The sequence below is a fragment of the Suricata suricatta genome, chromosome 17, assembly GCF_006229205.1.
Source record: "Suricata suricatta isolate VVHF042 chromosome 17, meerkat_22Aug2017_6uvM2_HiC, whole genome shotgun sequence".
In the NCBI taxonomy this organism is placed as follows: domain Eukaryota; kingdom Metazoa; phylum Chordata; class Mammalia; order Carnivora; family Herpestidae; genus Suricata; species Suricata suricatta.
In genome coordinates this window covers 56,369,501-56,392,878 of record NC_043716.1, presented here as the reverse complement: position 1 = coordinate 56,392,878, position 23,378 = coordinate 56,369,501, and the positions used below count along the sequence as shown (strand labels likewise).

The window sequence follows — 23,378 nt, the reverse complement described above, 5'->3', positions numbered from 1 at the left end:
TGTGCCCCCAGCTCTGCTCAGACTCCCCCTCTCCTTCTCGGGAAGGCCTTCCTGGGCCTGCAGCCCACCTCCTGCCCCACCTGCTCCGTGGCCCCCCCAGTGCAGCCACCCTGACCGGTGGCAGTGGGGGCCCCTTCCCCAGTGGACGGCAGGGGCCTGAGTTTGGGGTGTCTGTGTCCTCTGTCCCTTGCCACCTGCCAGAGCTGGGCCACGCAGGATGGGGGAAGCCACAAGGGGGTGTGTGCGCCATGCTCGGGCGGCATGCCTGTGCCTGGGGACACGTGGTCTCTATCCTGCAGTGTCCCTCCCCCACGCTGGCGAAGGGGGCAGATCAGGACCCTCTCCAGGGAAAACCGAGTTGGGGAGATGTGCCCCTAGGTCTCCTCGATAAAACCAGCTGCCCTGCCCCCACACCAGAGCACGACATGGGGACACTCATGCTGTCAGTGCCCTCTGCATGTCCCCAGCCTGTGTGGCCACCTCCCAGGGGCCAGGTCAGCATCTCCTCACCTTCCAGAAGCATCTTGTGTCATTTGCAGAGGCTCCGGAGCCGTGTGTGCCACATTTATAAGGTGTCCGAGCTAAACAGATTGGTGCAGTGAGCTATCCCCTGTGATCGTGTCACACCTGGTGGCAGGGGTTGGGGGCGGAAGCCAGAGGCTTCACCTGGGTCACCGGGCGCTGGTGGGAGGGCAGGAGATGGCCATCCCTCCCTGTGGCTGTGTGGGTGGCTGCGTGGGGTCACCGGTGTGGTGGGGCAAACAACCACAGGAAAATGAGGGCTGTGGCAGGGAAGGTGGGGCCATGGGTCTCGGCCCCTGCTCTCCGTGGAGTGTCCGTCCTGGGCAGGCGTGTGCCCCCGGGACAGGCAGCTCGAGCCCCGTGCGCTGGCTCCACGCCTGGCCTGGGAGGTGTGTGTGGCGGGACTGGTGTGCCCAGGCTTTCTGACAGTCGGCAGCCCCCGCTCTGTCCCTTAGGAGCCTGTTAGCGCTGGGCCGCACACCTGTTCGCACCCCTGCCCCAACATCCAGGAGGCCTGGAGACAAAGCGCTAGGTCCCGAGTTCTTGCCGGAGGGCTGCTTCCCCGCAGACAGGCGGGGATCACACAGGGGACCTGCCTGGGGCCCCCTTCACGGGTCACAGTTCCGCCAGCCCTTCTCCATGTTGTCTGCCTTGAGGCCTTAGTCTGACCACAGAGTTGACCAGGGGTTCTGGGGGCACCTGGGGGTTCCGTCGGTTAAGCGTCTGGCTCTTGGTTTTGGCTCAGGTCGTAACCTCATGGTTGGTGGGTTCAAGGCCTGCATCAGGCTCTGTGCTGATAGTGTGGGTACTGCTTGGATTCTCTCTCTCCCTCTCTGCCCCTCCCCTGCTCACGCTCTCTCTTAAATAAATAAATAAATAAATAAACAAACAAACAAACAAACAAACCTAAGGAAAAAACAGAAAGTGGGTTCTGGCGCCTGGGGTCCTGCCATCCTCCATGTGTGGGCTTTTGCGTCAGGTGGGGCTTCGAGTTGGGGGCTCAGATGTATCTGGGCTTCTCACTGGAGGGTTTGACATCATGGGGAGGGAGGTGGAGACCCTGGGTCTGGGCAGAGAGGCCTGCAGGTCCTAGAGCCCCGCCGTGTGGTGTGGACGGCACTGGGTTGTAGGTGGAAGGGGTGCCGGGGATCCCTCTCTGGAGACCACAGGGAACCGTCCAAGGTCAGAGGCAGAAAGGCCCCGGGGGCTTGGGCAGATGACCCAGGGCAGGCCCCCGGGCCTGGAGATGCAGGGCTGTTCTCTGCCTGGGACAGCGGAGGCTCCTGGGGCGGCCCTGGGAACCGACATCGGAATCTCCCTATCTCGTCTTTCATATCTCTGTGAGCGTGCAGAGATGCTGGTGGAGACAGACCTGTAGTCAGTTTGGGCCAATGAGGGTGAGGCTCAGCGAAGAGCCCAGGGCTGGGGAGATGCGCGAGGGAGGGGGTCGGGTGGCGACCGCTGACTGGCAGATGGGGAGGGTCCCCCACCCACAGCTGGCTCTGTCCTCTGCCCCTCAGGACCCAGCTGAGCGCAGGAGGCCCGGCGACTCTCAGGTCCGAGCTGGCCTCCCTCCCTCCTTCCTTCCTCCCTTCATGCTCCCTCCTCTGCTCTCCACTGGCAGCCCCCGGAGCTGAGCCCGTTGCTGACCTGAGCCCCCACGCCTGCTGGGCTGCCGGCCACCCCAGCCTGCTTCTCATGAGATCCTTCCCCACAGGCCCCCCGCGCCTGCCCCTGCAGACCGCAGTCACTCTTCCCTCCCAGTCCCTGCGCCTGTCCCCGTCCACGCACCCTGTGCGTGTGCTCAGGAAGGCACCTCGCACTCTGCCCCAGGTGCCTCCTCCCCTGCACTCCCCAGGGCCCTGGCCGCCAGCAGGTGGTGGGTTCAGGACCCAGATGTGGATGCAAACGTGATGAGGGCAGAACCGGGGCTCCCACCTGCCTTCTGGCCTCAGCAGCTCCTTGTAGGAGGCTGACAGCAGATCCCTTCAGCTCCGGCGCATGTGGCCGGCCCTCCTCACCCTGCACAGGTTGGGGAGGAAGGGGCTGCGTCCCTGTCCAGGCAGCCCACCGCGTGCCCCGGCCAGCAGGTCACTGTGGGCAGTTTGCCTGAAGCCAATCCCCTTTTCGAGACTTTTTGCATCCCTTTGGGTCTCCTAAAAATACGCTTTTAACTTATTTTAAATTAACATTAGAACTAAATCTAAAGTAAGTTGGAATGTATCTTTAGTCCTGCTCTTGAGCAGTCCTAAACCTGTGTGAACGCAGAGAAGGCGGAGGGAGGTCGGGAAGGGGCACGGGAGACCCTCCCGTCCTCCATAACCTGTTGCAGATCTGACAGCGATGGTAGAAACGCAAAGCGATGAGGCAAAGGGCCTTGCGGTGCCGAACACGAACACGAGGGAGGGGACGGCCGAGACCCCGCCCAGCGGCTCCCAGCTGCTGGCGTCTGCTGTGCTCCATGCTCTGCTGGAAGGGACGTGGGGGCGTCTCTGTGTCGCTGGGCTCAGGAGGCTGCCGTCTGGCTGGGGTGGGGCTGGGGGACCTCCCCACATGGACCTGGATCTCCTGACCCTCCCTTTCCCTTCCTGAAGGTTCCTTCTCTGCTCTGCTCTGGCTCCACTGTAAATGCCACAAAACCCCTGTGCACCCGGGTTCTAAGACTTCTCTGTGTATCAGTTAGCTCCTGCTGTGTAACACATCGTCCCAAACTTGGCAGCTTATGACAGCAGACATTCCTTGTCTCTCGGTTTCTGTGGCTCAGGAATCTAAGGGAAGGTGTTCGCCGGGCATCAGGCATCTCAAGGCTCGGCTGTGGGGACCCCCTTCTAGGCTGTCACAGGCCCCGGTTCCTTGTCAGTTGCTGGCTGGTGAAAACGGTTCCAAGGGTGGTGAGCAAAACTGCAGCCACAGTCTTTTTATGACCTAATCTCCAAAGAGCATTTTCTGTTCATAGAAGTGAATCTAATCCCGCGCACGCTCCAGGGGAAGGGGTTACGTACAGGGGTCAGGGGTCGTAGGGGGCCCCACTGGATCTGGACCCCTCCTGAGCTCTCACTGCCCCAGGATGCCCACTACTCCCAGGCCCCCCCTGCCGCCTGGGCCCTCCTGCCCCAGCTGCTGGCCCGCCGAGGCTCCCACATCCCCGGGCTCCCTGCGTGTGACCCAGCCCAGCCACCGGAAAACCCCCTCCCTGTCGGCTCCACCCCCTCCTGCTCCCACAACCCTGCCGTGGCTTCCTCACGGTGGCCCCGCTCTGCCTCGCCCCCTCGGAAACCCCAGCCCTGCTCGGCAGAGGGCCCTCGGACCAGCGTGGCCAAGCCACCCCGCTGGCCGGCGTGTCATCCACCGCAGTGCACGTCATCTTACCACCTGTGAGACGTCTGCCCCCAGAGATGCCACCAACGGGCCAGCAGGCTGGCCCCCAAATAGGCTCGAGGACGGTGCAGGTCACAGAGAGACCCAAGGGCCACTGTTGGAGGCCAGGGTGCCGCGGCTCCCCCGGATCCCGGGCGGGGCCCTGGCGAGGGCAGGTGACCCCGCACTTTGCGGCCGCTCCGTCATTGTTTGTCTAATAAGTGAGCCTGGTTAGAGTTTCAGTCTCGGACGGAGCCCAGGGCTCAGGCTGCGGCCTGGGTGACAGGGATGGTGACAGGGATGTCCACCGTCAGGCCTGGGTGGCACTTTTCACTGCTGTTCTTGAGCCGGCTGCCTGCTCCGTGCAGCTTATCCCGGCAGCCCCCTCAAGCCAGTGTGGACCCCAGGTCCCCCGAGGAGAGGGGAGCTGGCCCCGGGCTCTAGCCCCTCGGAGGCCGTGTGCGAGGGGCCCTCCGGGGGACCTTGTCCTGTCTGGACTGTCCGGCACAAAGCCCCACCCCATTTGCACAGGACATGTGCTGGGAGCCTGGGTGGGAACCGGAGCGAGGGGTGCCCGTCCTCAGGCTTAGGAACAAGTCTCCTGGGGCAGATGGGGTCCAGGTGGCAGAGGCTCAGTGAGGCCACTTGTTGGCCCTTGGTCACATCGGGAGCAGCTCAGGAGCATAGGCCTGCGGGCTGGGTCTCTGCCCATGGGCCTCCTCCCCAGCAGGCCCCCCCCCCCCAGCCGCTGGGGAGCCTCGGGCCGGGGCCCAGGGGGCAGGTGAGCTCCGAGCCAGAGCGGCTGCCTGGTTTTCTGTCGTTTGGAAGGTGCGGCTGCGGTGGCCCAGGCCCGGTCCCCACGGCCTCCCCCGGGCCGGCCCTCAATCTGGCCCCATTCAGAGGCTGCCCCTCCCACCTCAGGGCTCCTGCTCTGTCCTGGAAGCCTCCGGATCAGTGGGGTACAGTTTCCCCACCCCCACCTTGCCCTGCACCCCAAGAGTCCCCAGAAACACCATCGTTTTACCTCTGAGAAATGAGGTTTCCTTCTACCCGCCGACCAGCCTTAGAGGCTGGACTATCTTATCTCAACACGGGTGAGAGAGTGGGGTTGCTGCGGGAGGCCACGGTGCTGGTGGCCCCGGGGCACACCCGTCCCCTCCCCCGCTGCCCTGCAAGCCCTATGGGCTGGGAGGGGTCTGCACCTCCCGCCAGCAGCCAGCGGGAAGGCAGGGATGGGGTGCAGAGGGGCGGCCCCTCAGAAGGCCGGGCTCCCTGCAGGTCTGGGTCACTCGGGACCCCGTCTGTTGGGAGTGTTGGACGCGGGTACTGGGCCGACCCAGATCCAGGCCCCACCCAGGGTCCCCTCGGGAGTTTGGTCTCACGCAGGCAGGTCTGGGACAACTCACACCGGCTCTCCGGGGGCCACCGCCAGGCCTCCGGGGCTGAGGGCATCAGCTTGGCGGGCAGCCCCGGGGACCACCCCCCACCCCCACCCTGTGCACGGCGGTGCAGTCTGAGAGATAAATGGCATCTTTAGTTAATTAGGTCCTTGCCTGTGTCCCCCCCTGCCCCCCCTCTGCCCTTGCGTCCCCCGCAAAGCATTTGTCAGCACTACGCACCCTGACTTCTGTTCCTCTGTGCGCCTCCAGGCTCTTCTGCGTGTGCACGCTTGCCCCGGGCTTCTCTCTGGCTCTCTGCCCTTCCTGCCCGTGTCCCGGTGTCCCCTCCTTCAAGGGTCCCCTGCCATGAGCCAAGCCCTGCGGCCAAGAGTCCCTTTCGGAGCCAGCCCCTTACCAGAGCCTGAGGGTGGCTGAGCGCTGACGGGGCCTGAGGCAGGACCAGCTTCCGAGGGGCGTTGGGGCCAGGCTGCCTCATGGTGGGGGGGTCCTCAGCCTGTCCCTGCCGCTTCCTCGTCCCTCTTCTCCCTGGGGTTGAGCTGCCGGGCCCCTGGACTCTCCCGGGACCATGCCTGGCAGCACCAGGGGCCAGATGGGTGGTTCCCTGCTGGGACGCCCTGCCGGGTCCGCAGTGGGGGGCGGGCTCTGCGTGGGTCAGGCTGGGTGTCACGGAGGAGGCTGAGCACAAACTGAGCCTTGGGAAGGGGCAGCCCTGGAGAGCGAGTCCCCTGCATGACTGGATAGAGCCAGACCTAAAGGCCTCGGCTGAGAAATGAGGACAGAAAGAGGAAGGGGAGAAGGGGATGAGGAGGGGTGGAGGGGAGAAGAAGAAAGGGGCGTCTGGAGGGCTCAGTTGGTTAAGCGCAGACTCTTGATTTCAGCTTAGGTCCTGATCTCACAGTTTGTGGGATCGAGCCCCATGTTGGGCTCCATGCTGACAGTGAGGAGCCTGCTTGGGGTTCTCTGGCCCCCTCTCTCACTGCCCCTCCCCTGCTCACTCTTTCTCTCTCTCTCTAAATAAACAGTCAAAAAGGAAAAGAAAGTCAGTGCTGGCAGCAGGGCCCCGCAAAGCTTCTGAGAAAGCGACACCAGGTCCATGCGTGACCCGGGGAGATCTCGGGGCCCCTCCCGGCCCCACCCCGGCACCCCGCAGCCCAGGCCGGCCCCGTTCTGGGAGCCAGGCCCTCAGTCCCTGGCCCTTCTCAGGCACAAGGAAGCAGAAGCCGGCCTGCGTCTGTGCAGTGGCCGGGCAGAGACAGCCGAACCCAGCATGGTAACCGACCCCGTGGCTGGAGGTGGTGACCCCGGTGCTCACGGCCGTCCCTGCCGCCGCCCCACGGCCACAGCCCTGCCGGAGCCCGCGGACGCACGCTGGCGCATCTCCGGCCTGGCTATGGGTGAGTCCTGCATCTACCTGGGACAGGAGAGGCTTTGTGAGCCGGGCTCAGCGACACCACAGCCCGGCTCTGAGTGCCATAGGAGCCGCCTGTGTGGCCGGCAGGCTGGTGGTGGCATGAGGAGCCTGCGGCCTGGACGGCTTCGGGGCACCTGTCCTCCGCTCTGGGGCCAGCACCCAGGCGGGCCTGCCACAGGGGTGGCCTCCAGGTCCGGGAGAGGAGTGGCTGGAGACGGACCAGTTGAGTCCCTTGGTCTGGGGGTTGTAACTACCCATAAGGGAGGGCTAAACAGATGGAGAGGCGGATAGATTGATGGATGGAGGGAAGGAGGAAGGGAGGGAGGGATCCGCAGGCCTCAGGGCCTCTGCCCAGTGCAGCCGGTGGTGTCACTTTTGTGAGGCTGAGGCGGAAGGGGAAGGTGACACTTGCTGGGCGTCAGTCTAGGGCCCGGCCATGCAGGGCCCTGTGTCTGGGTCCACTTGGTCGGCAGCACAGACTCACCACCCCCGGGCTCCATGGAACCTTCCCAAGAATGTGGTCCCCTCAGGGCCCCGCCATCTTGGTCTCCATCCTGGGCTGCCTGACCAGATCAGACCAAACCCCGTGAGCAAACCTGCGTGGCCCTCTCCCCGCCCACAGCTCGGATGGGGCGTGTCTGGGGGAAGCTCAGGGTCCAGGGCCCGGGGCGCAGCGGCAGAGCGGGGTCTGAGCACCCCCGCCCCTCTCCTTGTGGCCGGCTTCTTTCAAGATGATGGGAAGGGAAGGGCCTTGCCTTGGACAAGGGTGCTCTTCTGGTGGGGGGCCTTCGGGGGGCCGTCCTGCTCACCTCTCCATGCGCCCCCAGGACGGTCCTGGAGGGGGGCGTGCAGGGAAGGAAGGCGGGGCAAAGAGCGGGGGTGGGGGGCGGCCCTGAGCCGCTGCTGCCCAGACCCCCCAGCCGAGGGGCCCTCTGAGTCACTCTCAGCCCCGAGTCCGAGGGCGGCTCCTTCTGCCCAGCCAGAGGGCTAAATTTACCCTTTTAATAAGAACCAGACTTATATCCGATTTTCCTTTTCTTTTATTAGTTCTGGGCTGGTGGCGGTTGGGCCGCCCCTTCTTCTTGCCTCCACGTTTGTCGGCTGGGTGGCTCAGCAACCGCAGAATTTTCCTATTATGGCCTGAGAACTGCTGCCTTTGGGCCAACCCAGGCTTCTGGAAGTTTCTCCTGGGCCAGCGGAGAGGGGCTTCCCATGTGACACGCTCATGTGTCTGGGCTGCCTCCATATCCCAGGGCTGGGCCGGCCAGGAGGTTCCCCGCGGCTTCACAGTCCTGCCTCCTCCGCCCGCCCTCTCCCTGCCCTTGCTGTCTCCGGAGGGCCAGCATCTCCGTGTCGTGGAAGGAGCCGGATCCTTAGGAGGAGCCTCAGGGACCCCTAGGGGCTGCGGTAGCAGAGGAGTGGCTAGCAGCAGGGCGGGCCCGGTGTCTGGCAAGACCTAGTGAGGGAATGGTGCCGGACAGGCCAACATCTGGGGACGGCCAGCTTGTGGCCGGAGGGGACCGTCCCAGATCTGGATGATGCCTCGGTCCGGCACGGCCTGCCCTGCAGGGGGTCCCAGATCAGAGGGGACTGTGTGCCAATCTGAGCTGCTTCTCCACCGCGGAGGGGGGTGGGCTGCCTGTGGGGAGGCAAGCTCGGCCACGTGGCCTGCCAGCTGTCCCCCAGAATCCACCGGACTCCTGGAGCCGCTGTCAGGTCCAGGTGGCTGGGGGCTGAGCAGCTGACCTGGAGAGGGGCCTGCTCCCACGCGGCAGGGGCTCGGGGCTCGGGGGGCTCAGAGCTTTCATCCGGTGCAGACCACAGGCTAGGGCTCCCCTTTCCCAGCACGCGTGAGCTGGAACATGCTCCCACGGCCTAGGGCAGCCTGCAGCCCATCCCGTGTCACCTCCCCAGGCACACAGAATCAGTGGCTGGGAGCCTTTTCCAGGGCCAGTAAGCCCACCAGTTTGGTGGGGGGGTCTGACCCCGGGAAGCGGGTCGGTCACCTCGTGCGTGTTCGTAGCCATGCCTTGGGCATGCGTGCACATCTGCATCCTGTGTGCACGCCTGTGGCCAGCATGTACCCCGTGGCCACGTGTGTGGGCCCAGGCACGCATGTGTGTGCCAGGCCGGTGGTGCACTCCAGCCCGGCCGGGACCATCCTTGGGTCAGCCTGGGAATCGAGCCTCCAGACTCAGGCACCCCCAGAGTGGGCCTCCAAGTGGGGTTCCTTGCAGGGGCAGGCCCAGAGCAGCCCCCCACCACGTCCCGGGCCTGGTCTCCCCTTTCCTGTCCCCTCCCCCCACTTGCTTCCCAGCCTTTCCATTTTCTTCCACGCAGGACTAGGCCTGGTCACCGATGGACACTTGCCTTCCTTGTCCTTTGTCCTGGAATGAGAGGAGTGTGGCCAGGTCCCCGGGGCCAGCTTCCTGCTTCCTCTTCTCTGACAGCTCCCTCCAGGGTCTCAGCTGCCCCTGGTGTCCTGGGGGAGACCCAGGGATGGCCCCAAGGAGCTGGGTGTCCCCAGTGCACCCAGGTGGGCCCTGCCAGGCCTGGGGGAAGTGGGGAGCCTGAGCAGGTATGAGCGGGAGGGTGGGGCAGGCGCAGAGCCGGAGGCGCCCCGTGCCAGCAGCCGGTCAGCTGGGCTTCCCGAGGCCTCAGGAGCCCTGCGAGCCCGGGAAGGGCTTGCTCCTCAGGAGTGGCCGGCAGCCGTCTCGGTGAGGCCGTTTCTGCCCAACGCACATCAGTTTCTAGAGGGGGCGGACGGTGTCCCCGAGGCTCACATGAGGCGCAGCAAACGTGCGTTCTGCCCAGCTCCCGGAGGCCCTTCTGTCCGCCCGTCTTTCCCCGACGTCTGCTTTTCTGCCCTCAGCCTGGGGTCACAGAGAGGAGACCCCGGGGAGGTCCTGAGGGTCCCGGTGCCCCCACCACAGGACGGCCTGGTGAGGAGGTGGGGGCTAGAGCAGGGCCGCGGTGGGCACCTGGTACCTCAGACCCCGGGCGCGAGCACTGGGCCTCTGGTGTGGCTGCCAGCCAGACCCATGGGGTCTCAGTGGCCCCATGACCGGAGCCCGGCCCCCCCCTCCTCCGGCGGGCAGCACCTGTGCTCTGGGGCAGGGACGTCCTCAGCACCTTGGCCATGGCAGGTGGGCCTGGCGAACAGATGGTGGCGGGAAAGTCCGTTCTCCGGTGTTGCCTGGCCACGTGGGGTCCCCTCCGCAGGGGCAGCTCGGTGCCGCCTCCCTGCACGGCAGCCCGCTGGCAAAGGCCGGGCTCAGTGGTCACGGGAGCTTCCCGGGGTGTCCAGGGCATTCCGGCTGGGGCAGCTGCGCGGGGCCAGGTTGTCTGGGACCAGATGGGGCTCCGGGGTCGCCAGGGGGTGGCCACCAGGCCTCCCGGGCGTGCTGGCTCCCAGAGCAGTTTTCTCAGCCAGCCCGGCGCCCAGGCCAGGCCTCCGCGGGCACTAGGCAGAGCCGAGGCGGCGCTGCTGGTGGGCACGGCGGGCCGTGCGTGGCGCTCAGTGCGCAGCGGCCCGCCTGCTGAAACCTCACGCAGCTTCGGGCGCCTTCCATGAGGTTAGCGTGGACGTGAACGTGATGAGAGCTGACAGGCCCTGGGCAGTGGCCACCGTGGCCATGCCCCCCGGAGGGGACGGGGCGGCAGAGACACTGGATCCCCGGGGTTCAGACTAACGATGCCCTGTTCCTGTTCCTTCGTCAGCCCCATGGTGGCCCCGCGTCTGGGACGACGTGAAAGCAGTTAGCGTGAGGTTTGCAGAGCCCCTGGTCTGGATGAGGTTTGCAGAGCCCCTGGTCTGGGAGGGGCTAGCGCGACAGCCTGGAGACAGGAGGACTGGGGCCCCCAGCGGGGGGCGGGGGCATCCAAACCGAGCTCGGGCCTCCTCTACCGCTCCGGGCTCCCGCCGTCCCTTCCCAGGCTGGTGACCGCAACACTCCGTGGGCAAGGACCTTGCCAAGAGGAAAGAAGCCTTCAGCCCAGTTCCCGGCCAGACTTGGCCTCGAGGCTGGAGCCCTGGCCCGGGCCCAGGCCGCCTCTGCTCACGCTCTGTCTGGGGCTGGCTACTGGTTGGCGGGAGGGGCTGGGGAGGTGGCGGCCAGGTCCGCCCAGGCCCCTGCTGGCCGGGCACACTGCCATCTGCAGGCCCCTTGGAGGTGGAGGTGAGGATGAGAGCCGGCTCGGGGGAGGGGGAGATTCCGGGGGTTGTGAGCCCTCTCCCCGCCACCCGGCCCTGCAGCCCACCAGGCAAGGACTGCAGGACCTTCGGCTAAGTCCAGACTTCTAGGCCAGGACAGTGGGGAAGAGACTGAACCGTTCAGAGCAAGGCCTGTGGAGCCCACCGCACAGAGCTCAGGCGGGGGGCACTGACTGGCCTGTCGGTCAGGGCAGGGGGACGCGAGCCCCTGGCAGCCCCTGGCGCCACAGACCAGAGGCCACCTGGGTCACCGCAGGGGTCTCCACGGCAGCTCAGGGCACGGGGTGTCTGTGTGTGCAGTCGGCACAAACGTCCCCGGTGAGGCTGTCGGGCCCGCAGCACTTGTGGCGTGGGGGCGGTGGGGTCTCCAGCTCCCTCTGCTTCCTTCTGCCTGTACATTTACAGCGGACATGCAAAGGCATCCTGTTTCCATGACAAGCCCCTTCTCTTTCCCACCTGAAAGAAAAAGGTGGAGAAGGCTCCCCAAGTAGATGAGGGAGTCAGCCCCCCCCCCCCCGCTCCGGGCCAGGGGAGGCCCTGGTTGGTGGGGTGGGCGGGGGCAGCCCTGCAGTTCAGGCGCTGGGGGTGGGGGCTGGGCTGGAACAGAGTTCCTACATTTCCACCTCATCTCCCACACCCCGGGGCAGGGATCCCCTCCTTGGACTCAGAGAAACCAGCTGTCTGAGGGACCCCGAGAAGTTCCCCCAAGTCAGGAGACAGGCTGTGTGGGGTGAGGTAGGTCCCAGGCTCGGCGTCTCCGGCGAGGCGGGAAGTGTAGCCTGTCACTGGTGTGTCCCCTTCTCTGCAGCTGCCCTCCCTCCTAGGCCCCGTGCAGGGGTCCCCCTTCTGGGAACAGAGCACCCATGAGCATCCCCACCCAAGGCCAGGATCAGTGTCCTGAGGGGCACATGATGTCCTAGGACCCCCAACGCAGATTTCAGCCTAGGGGTCCAATATTGGGCCTCAGGCCCTGCTCCCCACCCGCTGTGGCCCCAGGTGGCTGACCCTCGGGGACGTGGTGGGGGGGTCTTCAGAGGTCGCCCGCTGTCTCTGCCGGAGCATCGGGCCTGGGAGGCCCTGTGCGGGACCCACCTGCAAGCTTTGGCTTCCCTGGACCCCAGGGCAGTGGGCCCCGTGGGCCCCTGAGCTGCATTTCCCGCTCAGCCTGGAGCCTGGCCCGCCGCCTCGCCCCCGCGGTGTGGGAGAGCTCAAGGTGTGGGCTTCTCAGGCTGGGCTCCTGGAGAAATCCGTTATCCAGACCCGACTTTTGGACTGGGCTGCTTCCCAGGGTCCCCGGAGGAGCAGGATGGGAGGGACCTTCCTGGGAGGGTGCGGGGGTGGGGAGGCCTGGGCGAGGCAGGAAGAGGCCTGCTCATCACCCAGGCATGGCCCCTCCCAGGGTCCCTGGGGCCCCGCAGGGCTGCCCTCCCACTCCAGCCCCCCCACTCCGCAGCCCCCAGAGGCCAACACTTCCCTTCCCAGCCTAGAGTCCCCTCCCCTGGCTGGACGCCTGTGGTCTGGCCGCGGCCCATGGCAGTCCCAGCCCTGCGGTCCGGGAAGTCCCTGGCTCCCGGGCACCTTCGTCCCCTGCCCCTGGGCCTTCCCAGGGCCTCCGTGCATCCCGACACCCACCACAGAGGTCGGCGTGCGCGCCAGCGTGCGCGCCAGCCCCCAGCCGCACTCCCACACCTGCCTCTGTGGCTGGCGCCCAGGAGAGGCGCCACTCCTCCGTCCCTCCTGTTCACACACTGGAGGGAGGGAAGCCGCCAGGGTCCCCACTAGGGCAGCCCCTCCCTCTCCCCTGCCCTGGCCCTTGCCTCCTCTCTGCTGAGTCACCCTGTGTCTGGGAAGCTCCCAGGGCCAAACCAGGCTGGATGAGGAATCCCAAATTCACAAAACCCCCCTGCCTCCCGGGCAGGGAAACAGCTGCCCTGACTCACCTTGGGCAGGGCCTGCAGCCTCCGGGGACCCCCCAAGAACTCCTGCAAACCCCACCAGGCCCCTCCCCACACCCGGCCTGATGGGGTGCTGGGTGCCCGGGTCGCTGCTCCCCATCCCTGGGCTGGTCCCAAGCCAGGCTCACTGCCTGTGGGACAGGGGTGACAAGATGCCAGGGGGCGGGGGCCGAGCAGGGCAGTCCTGAACCCCCCACCTGTCCCCAGGGGCTGCTCCTCGGAAAGCGGTCTGTGTCTGCCTGCGTCCTTCCTGCGCAGGCTGCCGTCGCCATGGAGATCCCGGGAGGCGCGCTCAGCCTGGCCTTGGCCCCTGGGTTTGGGCAGAGAGGGGACACGGTGGCTGGGGTGTAGGTGGGCATGGAGAGTTGACTGCCAGCGCAAGTGCAGAGTGTCCTGGGGGACAGATGACTGCCTGTGTGTGCCCGGCTGGGGCCTGACCCAAGAGCCCCTGGGGGCTGTTAGAAGCAGGTCTGGGTTTTTTCCTCTCTTCCTCTGCCTTTGCCCCACACACCTCGGATGGGGCGGAGGAGTCTGTTAGTTGGACCTGGGGAGAAAGTCGAGGACCCCACTGTGGGGCGAGGCCGGTCCCCCCAGTGCTGCCCAGAAGGTGGGCAGAGGCTGCGGGGCCTGCGGCTGGGGCAGGGCCCCTGCTGACGCCGGACCTTTCCGGGAGGTGTGGGCAGAGCACTCTGGCAGGTGCGCCAGTGGCTGAGGGACCTCGGAGCTGCCCATGTCCACTGGCACACCTGACCGGCTGGGGGGGGAGGAAGGGGGCATGCTGGTAACAAAAGTGCAGACAGTGGCAGGACGGCAGTGGACCCTGGGCCCATGTGGGCCGTTTCTCCTGCTTTTGAAGATAAAAGCCCCGGGGGGTTGGGGCTCGAGAGACAGGCTCCTTGGCGGGGTTGCCCGGCTCAGACTCACTCTTGTCCCCTGCGTCCACAGCCAGCAGCCGCCTGATGGGGAATTCTCCGGCGCCCTCTTTCATGGGCAGCTTCCTCACCAGCAGCCTGGGCTCGGCGGCCCCCGCGCACCCCAGCGGCCCCACCCCCGCCCCCTCGGAGCAGGCCTACCGCGGCCCCCACCCCGCCACCTCCCAGATCTGGTTCTCTCACTCCCACGAAGGTGAGTCCGGGGCCAGGGGCTGGGGGCCGGGGAGGGAGCCCCCACGCACAGGGGAGGTGGTAATTGGTTGGAAACAGGGGGAGGGCCCCACCAGGCAGCGGTCCTGGCCAGATGTGCACCACAGATGGGCAGGGGGGGAGCAGGAGGGGGGGCCGAGAGGGCCGTGGGGGAGCCAAGGAAATGTGGAGCACAGCTGGGCGGGCCGGGGCTGGGCTGCGCCCTCCGCCTGGGGCTGCGCCCACCTCCCCAGACTCAGAGAGGTATGGGCTCCAGATGTGCCAGCTGGGAGAGAGGGGTGGGGAGAGAGCTGTCAACATGCTCATGCTGCCACCTCGGGGGCCTAGCCCAGAGCAGAGGCCCTCCCGGGCCCCTGGCCTCCCCTTGGAATGCGGCCCTGTGCACGCAGGCCAGGCGGCCGGTAGGACGGCCCTGGGGGCCCCTCTGGGACTCGGGGGCTCCCCTCAGTTTTCCCAACTGCCTGCTGCCTGCTCCGCCGCTGGCGCTGTGACATGGGCGGTAGCCCCGGCCCGCGGCTGCTGGTATCCGTGCGGCCTCGGAAGGGTTAAGCCCGGCGGCGGTGGCTGGCACGCGGAGAGGTAATTGCAGTTGGCAGCGGGCACAGAGGGCTCTCCGCTCCTGGCACCGGCGCCGCCGTAACTCAGGGACTGCTGAGCGGCAAGCCCTGCGTCCGCAGAGTGCGCGCCCACTCGCTGCGCCCGCCGCCCGGGCTCCAGGCAGGGAGATGAGCGCCCGGCGCTGCTGGAGAGCCAGAGGAAGGTCTTTGTGCAACAAGAAAAGGGCTGTTTTCCAAACAGGACAGGTGACAAGTAAGGGACGGTTGTTAAAATAATCTCGGCTCTGAGAGCTGCGGAGAGTGCACATGCTGGGCAGGCGATAAGGGGCGAGCGGCCCTCCCGTCGCGGGCAGGGCGGGGGCCCTGGCCTGGGGTCACCTCCGCCACCTCCCGCCCCGCACTCCCAGAGGCCTCCCCAGGGGAGACCCAGGGGTGCGGGCGGGGGCGGGACTTCCCTGGTCGCTCCAGTCCCGCTCCCCCCCACCTCGGTGCCTCTCCCCCTCCCCGCCCCTGCAGCCCTTCCGCCTCTCTGTCTGCCAGGCAAACCCCTAGCCCTGGCGGGAGCATCTGGGAAGGATGTCCGGAGGAGGGAGGGGGCGGCCTGCGGCAGCCACATGGGACCACCTCAAAATAACGAAGTTTTGGAGTAACGGCACCGCCCCACCCGGGCCCAGCCACAGGTGCACGGTGCACCCGGGCAGGCTGACTTGGTTTCCCCTCCGTCCCACCCTCCGGGTCCTCAGCAGCATGGAGGGCGGTTTGTGGGCAGCGCCACCTGCCCCGGGGCCCAGGGAGAAGGTGCCCCTGTCCTGCCCCGCCGGGGGCTGCGGGGCGGGTGGGGTGGGAGGCAGCCTGCAGACGGCGCCCTCAACGGCCACTCACTTCCCCTGAGCCAACGGCTGCACTGGCGGAGTGGCTTTCGGCCTTCAGGGCTCCCCACCGCCCTAGCTGCAGCTCCAGGGGAGGCCGCTGGCCAGTGGGGGGTCAGTGCGGGCCTCCTTCCTGCCTCCACCCTGTCCCGCACCCCGTAGAACCCTCTTTGAGGCAGGGGCAGCGTGAGCAGGAACAGGGTCCGTTCCCCCTGCTCAGGCCGGCGCTGGATTGTCCCAGGACTCAAAGTCCTGTGTCCATCCCCCGGACCTCCTCAGGCCGGACGTGCCCATGGCCTAGTGGGGCCGGTGTGCGTGCTGGGCCGATGGGCTTTGTGCACGAGCACAGGTGGACAAAGGACAAAGGGAACCGGGGTGTGGCTCTCGGCCACCCACCTGGCCTCCCTAGCACAGGGCGTATAGGGAGCAGGGCCCGCCTGAGGCCGAAGATGAGCCTCGGGGGAGAGGCAGGAGGCCTGCGGGGGAGGCCACCCCCCAACCTGCCAGGGCCCACCTGGCAGTAGCCGGAGTATGTGTGTCCCTGTGACCATGCAACTGCACACACCTTCCAGGCCTGTGCCTCAGTTTACCCCATCGCCACCTCCTCCTCCCTGCCCTCCGCTAAGCCGCCCGCCTCGGGATCTCCTTCCTGCTGGGGTTCCCCGCCCTCCGCCCTCTGCCTGCCGCAGCCCGCTCCGCGACAGGCCACGTGGTGCCGGCCGCCTCGCTGCGAGGCCGGCGGCGGGTGGGGGGGGGGGCCGGAGCGAGTGGCAGCGCTTGCTGGCTGCCTGCCCTGGCAGCGTGCCTGGCTGCTAGTTTGACTGGGTGCCAGCTGGCTCCCCGCGTGCCGGGGCCTGTTTCTCTGCCGTGTGTGTTCGGAGAGAAGGGGGGTGAGGCGGGCGGGGGGCACGCGACACGGCCGGAGCGTGGGGGCCGGCAGGCACGGTGGGCTGCCTGGGCGGGCTGCTCGGAGGTCCGCTCTCACCCTCGTCCTGCTTCCTTCCGCCGCCCCCGGGACGAGCAGGGCGGCAGGTGCCCAGCGCAGCCTGCTCGCCACTGCCTCCCTCACCTGGGGCTGGCCTGGGCAGCGCCTCGGAAGGGGTTCTATCTTAAGGGCAGCGAGGCCGGGCCTCGGGCAGTCAGTGGGGGCCAGGTCGGGGGAGATGGGCACGGATGCCCCCCAACTCCAGGCAGGGCTCCCCACCCTCCCACCGCTGGACCTAGCTCGCCATCTGGGGGGCAGGCTTCCGCTTCCCCGGTAGAGCAGCTGGGGTGCAGGGGAGGGAGGCACCCTGGAGCTGGAGCAGCCGCCCTGGAACATCTGGCCTGAGGCAGAGCCTGTCTGTCCAGTCCCCAGGCCTTCTGGCCCACCCCACCCCCCAGGCTCGCCCAAGTGAGGGGTCCCGACAGAGGCTGGACATTCCCCTCTGAGGCTTAGCAAGGGGAGTGGGCGTCGGAACTGGCCCAGGGCAGGGGTGAGCCAGTGTCCAACCCGCCTGCCCTGGGTGGGTCGGAGGCACAGCACAGCTGGTCCCATTGTCACAGAGCCCAGCCCCCCCTCTCCCCACCCCGCCCCCAGCTGCCTGGCTGGGACCACCCACAGGGCCGGTGAAAGGGGGTTCTGTTCCTGGGGGCTCCGCTGCAGGGAGGGGTAGGGCCCCCTGGCTGTGCACCACAGCCCCACGCCTCGTGGTCTCTTGTGCCACCTGGAGGGGAGCCTTGGGTGGCCGCAGGACGCGTGCCACCGCCGGCTGTGGGCCCCGCTGGCCTCTGAATCAGAGGCAGCTACTTCTCCCGGGCTGGGCCCGCCTCCAGGAGCGCTGGGGACTGCACAGAGTGCGGTCAGGTGCTCCCCGCTGCTCCCGGCCCCCTCTGTCCCCTCTGAGACCTCAGGCCTCGTGGGACTTCTGCAAGGGAGCAGGAGCCTGGGGGTCACATCTAGGTGAAGGACAGAGGTGTCACCCAGCAGCCCCCTCTGTGTGTCCTCAGTGGCCATCCTGGCTCTGAAGCTTCATTTCCCAGAACCATCTAGAGGGGCTGTCTGATGTGTGGGTCTCTGCCCTGGACCCCAGCCCCTCCCCCCAGTCCCGTCAGCCCCTTCCTCTCCCGGTCTCAGTTTCCTTGATGGCTAAACTTGCCTCTGGTTCTGCCCTCACAGAACCACTGATGATCGCCCTCCTAGCGCACCCCGTCCTGGGCTGGCTAATGGCGGCCCCGCATCTGTGGCACCCCCCACCCCGCCTCCCTGCCTTCTGCCCTTTGCTGGGTGCAAGGAGGGGCTGGTGGGGGTGGCCGGCTGCTCTGAGAACTGAGGACAGAGTGTGGGGAGGGGCCCCAGCCCCCCAGCCCCCCACGCGGACATCAGGGCTGCCTTATCAGATAGGCCATATCCAGCCAGAGGGAGGCCCATCTCTTGTGGACCTCTGACCGCCCCCCACCCAGAGCCTTCATGGGGCTTTTGTGCAGCCTTCCCCCACCCCTCCCCGTGCGCTCAGCCCCTGGCTGCACCCTGCCTTGGCCCACCTCCCCGTCAGCATCCCAGACTGCAGTCTGCCCCCCCACCAGCTGTTAGGCCCGGCCCTTGTGCCCTGGCAGGTCTCCTCCGCCACCCAGCTCACCACCATTTCCTTCATGTGGCTCTTCACATATGTCATTGGTTGCTGAGGGCACGGCCCGTCCAGATCCCCGAGACGCTCGTCCCCGGCAGGGGGCACTGTGCTGGTCCAGCCTGCCTGGCCCTGCTTGGCTCTCGGAGCCGCAGGCGGCCCTGTGGCAGGGATGCCAGGTCGGCCCAGGTGGCACACCTGTGGTGCTCAGGCCCAGGGATGGCACCTGCCTTGCTTACTTTTCCGAGCAACACCCTGATGTGGGGGCGCCAGTTCACTGTTTTATAGGGGAGGAAACAGGTTTGGGAAGGTGGGTGGCGGGTGTTGAGTCCAAAGAGTCTGACCCGGAAGCTGTCTGCGCCTCCCTTCCTCCCGGCTGTCCAGTGTGGCCGTCTCGGGCCGTCTCCCTCTGCCTTCCCTGTGCTGGGAGTGGCTGTGCCCCTTTTGCAGCCCCTGCTGGTCGACCAGGCCAGGCTCTTGGTGTACAGGGACCCCGGCCAGGGCCAGGGGGAGGGGTTCCTGCACGGGGCCCTGCCCGGGGGCCATGGCGGGGCCACACCTGCTGGACCACACCAGGGCCCTGGCCCCTTGCGAAGGTCAGCCTTAAGTCCACAGTGCCTGAGCGGCTGGAAGAGCCACCGCCCCCCAAGCCTCGGTCTCCCCAGCTGCAAACCGCCCCTACCCTTTGGGGCACGCGTGACACACTCAGAGCGCTGCCGCCGTCCACACTGTCCTGGCATGCTCCCTGCAGCCACCGTCCACGCTGTGCCAGGGGCCACCATTTGCCGTGGGAGTGTATGGAGGGCCGGTCCCGGCTGGGCGAGGGGAGGCCCTGTGCCGCTGCCTGGGCACACGGCCTGTCTGCAGCCTGACTGTACAGGCAGCTGGATGGGGGTGTTCTCTTGGCTCCGAGCACCCAGGGTCCCCCAGGCACACTGACCTGCGTGTGGCCAGGACGCCCCACCCAGGGGGCTTGGAGCCCTCCGAGGGCAGGGTGCAGAGCCTGGGTGGAGGTCTGGGCAAGGCAGGCAGCAGTCCCCGGAATTCCTGACAGCCAGTTGCATGGTAGGATGTCAGCAAAGGTCTTGGGGTGATGCCGGTGTACCCCCGGCTCCCGGCTCTCAGGTTCTGTTAGCTAGAGGCCTCAGTGATCTGGGGTCCCCGCCCGCCCTGGCCCCCGGGTTTGCCCTCCCTCCGAGGGCTCTCCTCTGAGCTGCGCGCCTCCACCCTGTGCTGCCTCATCCCTCCCGCGGAGCAGGTGCCAGGAGCCCGGGACTGTCCCCAGGCCACCCGGGGCCCGGCAGGCTGCCCGCTGCTTGTGTTCCAGAGGTGCCCGAGAGAGCCTGGCCCCGTCCCCCAGCGTTTCGCACTCCTCTGAGCCTGGGAAGAGGCCGAGGCTGCCAGGCCTGCGCCTTGGGCAGCGGGGGGGGGGGTCAGCGCGCATGCGTGGAGCGCCCGTGCTGGAAATTGGACAGAGGGGAATGAAACAGGAATCCACACGAGCCCACCCTTAGCCCCAGCGCCCACCTGCGGAAGGCTGAGGCGGGGGCACTCCCCGAGGGCCTCCGTCCTGGAGAAGGGGTCTCGGGTCCTCCCGAAGTCCAGGGGGCCAGTCCTGGGAGCCGCACTCTGAAAGCCTGGCCTGGACACCCAGGGGTCTGACCGCCAGACAGAAGCAGGAGGACTGGGGAGGGGGCAGTTGCAAGGTTGTTTAGTCAATCACCGCACTCAAGCCACATGTGGGTGCAGCACCTTCTTCCCCTGGTGTCTGGCCGGTCGCCATCATCTGGTGGACTTGCGTGCCCCAGTGGAAACCCCTGACGTCCTGAGTGAAAGGAGCGTCACATGGGAGGGAGCCAGCATCCAGTCAGTGTCCGGCGTTGGGCCAGGAGCAGGGGCCGCTTGCCCAGACCGTGTCCCTAGGTGTCTGGGTCGGGGGGCGCCTTCTGGGCCTCCATGTGGAGGAGCATACCCCTGCCAGTCCCCAGAGAGCGGGTCTGCCCCTCAGGAAGCAGGCTCTGATTGGTCAGATGGGCAGTGGAGCTCCTGGCAGCCCGCCCTGCGTGGCCGGCCAGGCGCCTGGTCGTGGCGTGGGGAGCTGCCCTCGGGATCTGATGCCAGGACCCCAGTGGCAGCTACAACCTGAGGCTCCACGGCCAGTGAGAACTTTCCAGCAATCAGAGCCTCAGGATAGGGGAGGGAGTCACCCTCTAGGGAGACAGCAATGCTATTTGTCAAGGTGGCCTGGGGGACGGGGGCATCTGTTGTCGAAGGACCTTGACCTGAGAGCCGGACAGGACCCTGGCCCGAGTGAAGGTGGTGGGAGCTCCCGGAGAGTTTGCTGAGCCTGCTACCTCTGTGCGGAGCTCTGTGGGCCTGGCCTGGGGCTCCCCGGCCTCCCCCCAGAGAATCCTGGCCCTCTGGTTGGCTGGCCACGAACCCCAGCCCCCAGACCTGGCCAGGAGCATGGCTGCTCCCAGCCTCCTGAGAGATCCCAGAACGGTGCCCAGGAGGGTGGTCCCTAGAAGGGCAGGGCGCCCGCTTCATCACACCCATCGAGTGATGGCCATGACCCTCGAGGACCTCCATTTTCACTCACGTCATGGAGCTAGGTCAAGTGTCCTGACAACTCCTAGCAGCAGGGGCAGGGTGGAGTGTGTCCTCAGTGAGCTGTCCGCCGAGGCCCGGGACCCCTCCCCACAGCTCGGCGAGGGCCCCCAGGGCCTGGAGGGCCATGGGAGGCCGGGGACGGGCCTGGGGCCCGGGTCCCCACCGTGGGCCGTCGCTTTACACAGATTTGCCACCTGCCTATTAGCTCCCACCTCAGAGATTGTGAGGGTCTGGGAAGGGGCTCCTGAGTCGCCTTATTCCCTGCAGGGATGTGGGGTCCTGGGCTCCTGGGCGTCCAGCCACTGCCCCCTCCCTGCACCCCGCACCGTCCCGAGAGCCACAGTCCCCGCCCTCTGCCAGCCCCGACAGGGACCCACGGCGGCCCTGCCTCGTGCCTTCTCATGACAGCTGCAGCGGTTTGTAAAATCACCTTTTATTTCCTTCAGTTCAGAGAGGACGAGCTTGTTGGTGAAGAGAAAGGGACCTTACTATCCCAGTCCAGCCACCCACCCATGCCCTTCTGCTGCTTTTTCCTTCTCCCCCAACTTCCTCCTTACAGCTCGAATTCCCCTCTGGGATCCCCGAGGGCAGGGCCTCAGGCTGCTGGAGGTGGGAGGGGTCCCCTGCTCCCTGGCCTGGCCGGCCACCAGCTCAGGCTCAGGAGAGGGATGCGGGCAGGCACCCTAACACCGAACACCCCCCCACACACAGGGCGCCGCAGGGAGGGCGCCCACCCCCGCCCCCGGCTCAGCCAGCGGACGCCACGGGTGGGCGGCAGGCCTGGACCTCCCGAGGGGTCACAGGGAGGCGGGGGCGTCCACGCCCGGGAGACGGGTTCTGGGAAGGAGGAATTTACAGACTTCTGTTTACCAAAACGAGGCCCCCGTAAAACATTTAATGGCGTCCAATTAAAAGGGGACAGCTGTGGGGTTGAGCGGCCCGGCCCCACCCGCCGCCCGGCTGCTCTGGCCCGTCCACTCTCAGCATTTGTCAAGTCTTCCGGGGGCTGAGTTCCATCTAGGGAACAGCTGTTCCAGATGCGTCTCTGCACACAAACTAGGCCAGTTGGCCAGGCTCTGGACTCAGCCTCGCCCTCAGCAGGGGGGACGGGGAGGGGACGGCCCTGGCGGTGGCTGAGCCCTCAGATGTGCCTGGGGATGTTAGCCCTAAGCAGAGAGCCATCCGGGGACTTCTCCAGCCTCCAGACCGGGCTACTGGGAATATCCCTTGGGATTCCACAGCTTCCCCTAGGACCCGCACTGCCCATTAGGGTCTGGGGGCCGCTGGCCACAGCCGCCGGGCCCGCCGGGATTGGGGTGCAGGCCACCCCATTTGATGCGGACCATTTTCCATTCCAAGCTCTGCCCCTGCAGCTCCATCCTTACCTCCGAGCTGAGCTCCAGAGCCTGGTCCTCGGTGGCAGGGCTCTCCCCTGGCCTCGGGCTTGCGGGGGCGGGGGCGGGGGCTGGGGGGGATCCTGGCCCCTGGTGCTCACGGTGGGCTCCAGGGCTGCCCCCGGCCCCCATCCACCCACGGCCACCCCTAGCACTGAGACAGAGCCGGCCATGCTGGCCTCCACCCTCCACCTCTGAGGACCTCCACACCCCACCTCTGCGGTCCTCTGTCTCCAGGCAGACCAGCCTCAGGCCCTCTGAGGACTAGGGGGGTGGGGGCCTGGAGGTCTGTCCTGCGGTTCTGGCACCGCCCCTTCTGGAAAGGTGTTTCCCAGAAGAGATTCTGGGGAGTGCTCAGTCACCAGATGCTACAAGGAATGTTCCACTTGAACAGCGGAGGGGTTCTGTCATAAACGGACCCGGGGAACCAGTTGACAGATGGAAAGGAGCTCTCTGCCCCAGACTCATGGGGGCTCCACAGTGACGCGCTAGCAGGGGCGCTGGTGCCCATTCCCCAGGCCTGGGGCTCACAGCTCCCTTTTATCAGGGCGACAGGCCACACACACCGGCACGGGACCTGCCCAGGACTGCTGTCTGCAGGGCCCCACAGGAGCCCCCACCCTTGTCCCTGGGGCCCCTGCTCCGCAGGGAAAACCCTGGATGCCTGCTCCCTCCTCACAGCCAAGGCCGCCTTGAGGGCTGAGCAGCCGCTCCTGGGATCAGATTGCTCTCGGGACAGTCATGGGGTCCCCAGGAGAAACTCCTACAGAGCACATTTGCCACAGAGGAGAAGTTCAGAGCATTAGCTCAAAGCAGGTCTTTTTTTTTTTTAACGCTTATTTATTTTTGGGAGAGACAGAGTGTGAGCTGGTGGGGGGGAGAGGGAGACACAGAATCTGAAGCAGGCTTCAGGCTCGGAGCTGTCAGCACAGAGCCAGATGCGGGTCTCGAACTCACGTACCGCAAGATCACGACATGAGCCGAAGTCAGACGCTTCACCGACTGAGCCATCGGGTGCCCCTCAAAGCAGGAGTCTTAGAGTAAGCCTGCCTCCTGCCCGCCTCAGCCCAGCGGGCAACGCGGCCGCCCCAGCTGTGGCCCCCACCTCCACCCCTCCCTGCCGGACCACGTGGGGAAGGACCAGAGGTGCCACAGTGGGTGTGGCTGGTCGCTCTGGACACCCAGCAGACACGGCTCCCCTGGGTGGACCTGGGCAGGGCCTGGGGCCGGGATGAGCCCCCCAGGCTGTGTTTATGTCCGTCTGTCCTCATCCCGTCTGGGGGGCAGGGTGTGCATCCCAGGCAGCAGGAGCCCCCAACGTCCAAGGCCACGGGGGGGGGGG

At 66.8% G+C, this 23,378-nt stretch overlaps 1 protein-coding gene across 1 annotated transcript in view; it reads left to right on the top strand.

Moving 5' to 3' along the window:
• Nucleotides 1-12,433: 12,433 nt before the first annotated feature.
• Nucleotides 12,434-23,378, top strand: part of BAHCC1 (BAH domain and coiled-coil containing 1) — a 35,886-nt gene continuing 24,941 nt past the window's right edge. The window contains 2 exon segments of the mRNA XM_029927113.1: nucleotides 12,434-12,542; nucleotides 13,777-13,983. Coding sequence (XP_029782973.1) covers nucleotides 12,434-12,542; nucleotides 13,777-13,983 — 316 coding nt within the window.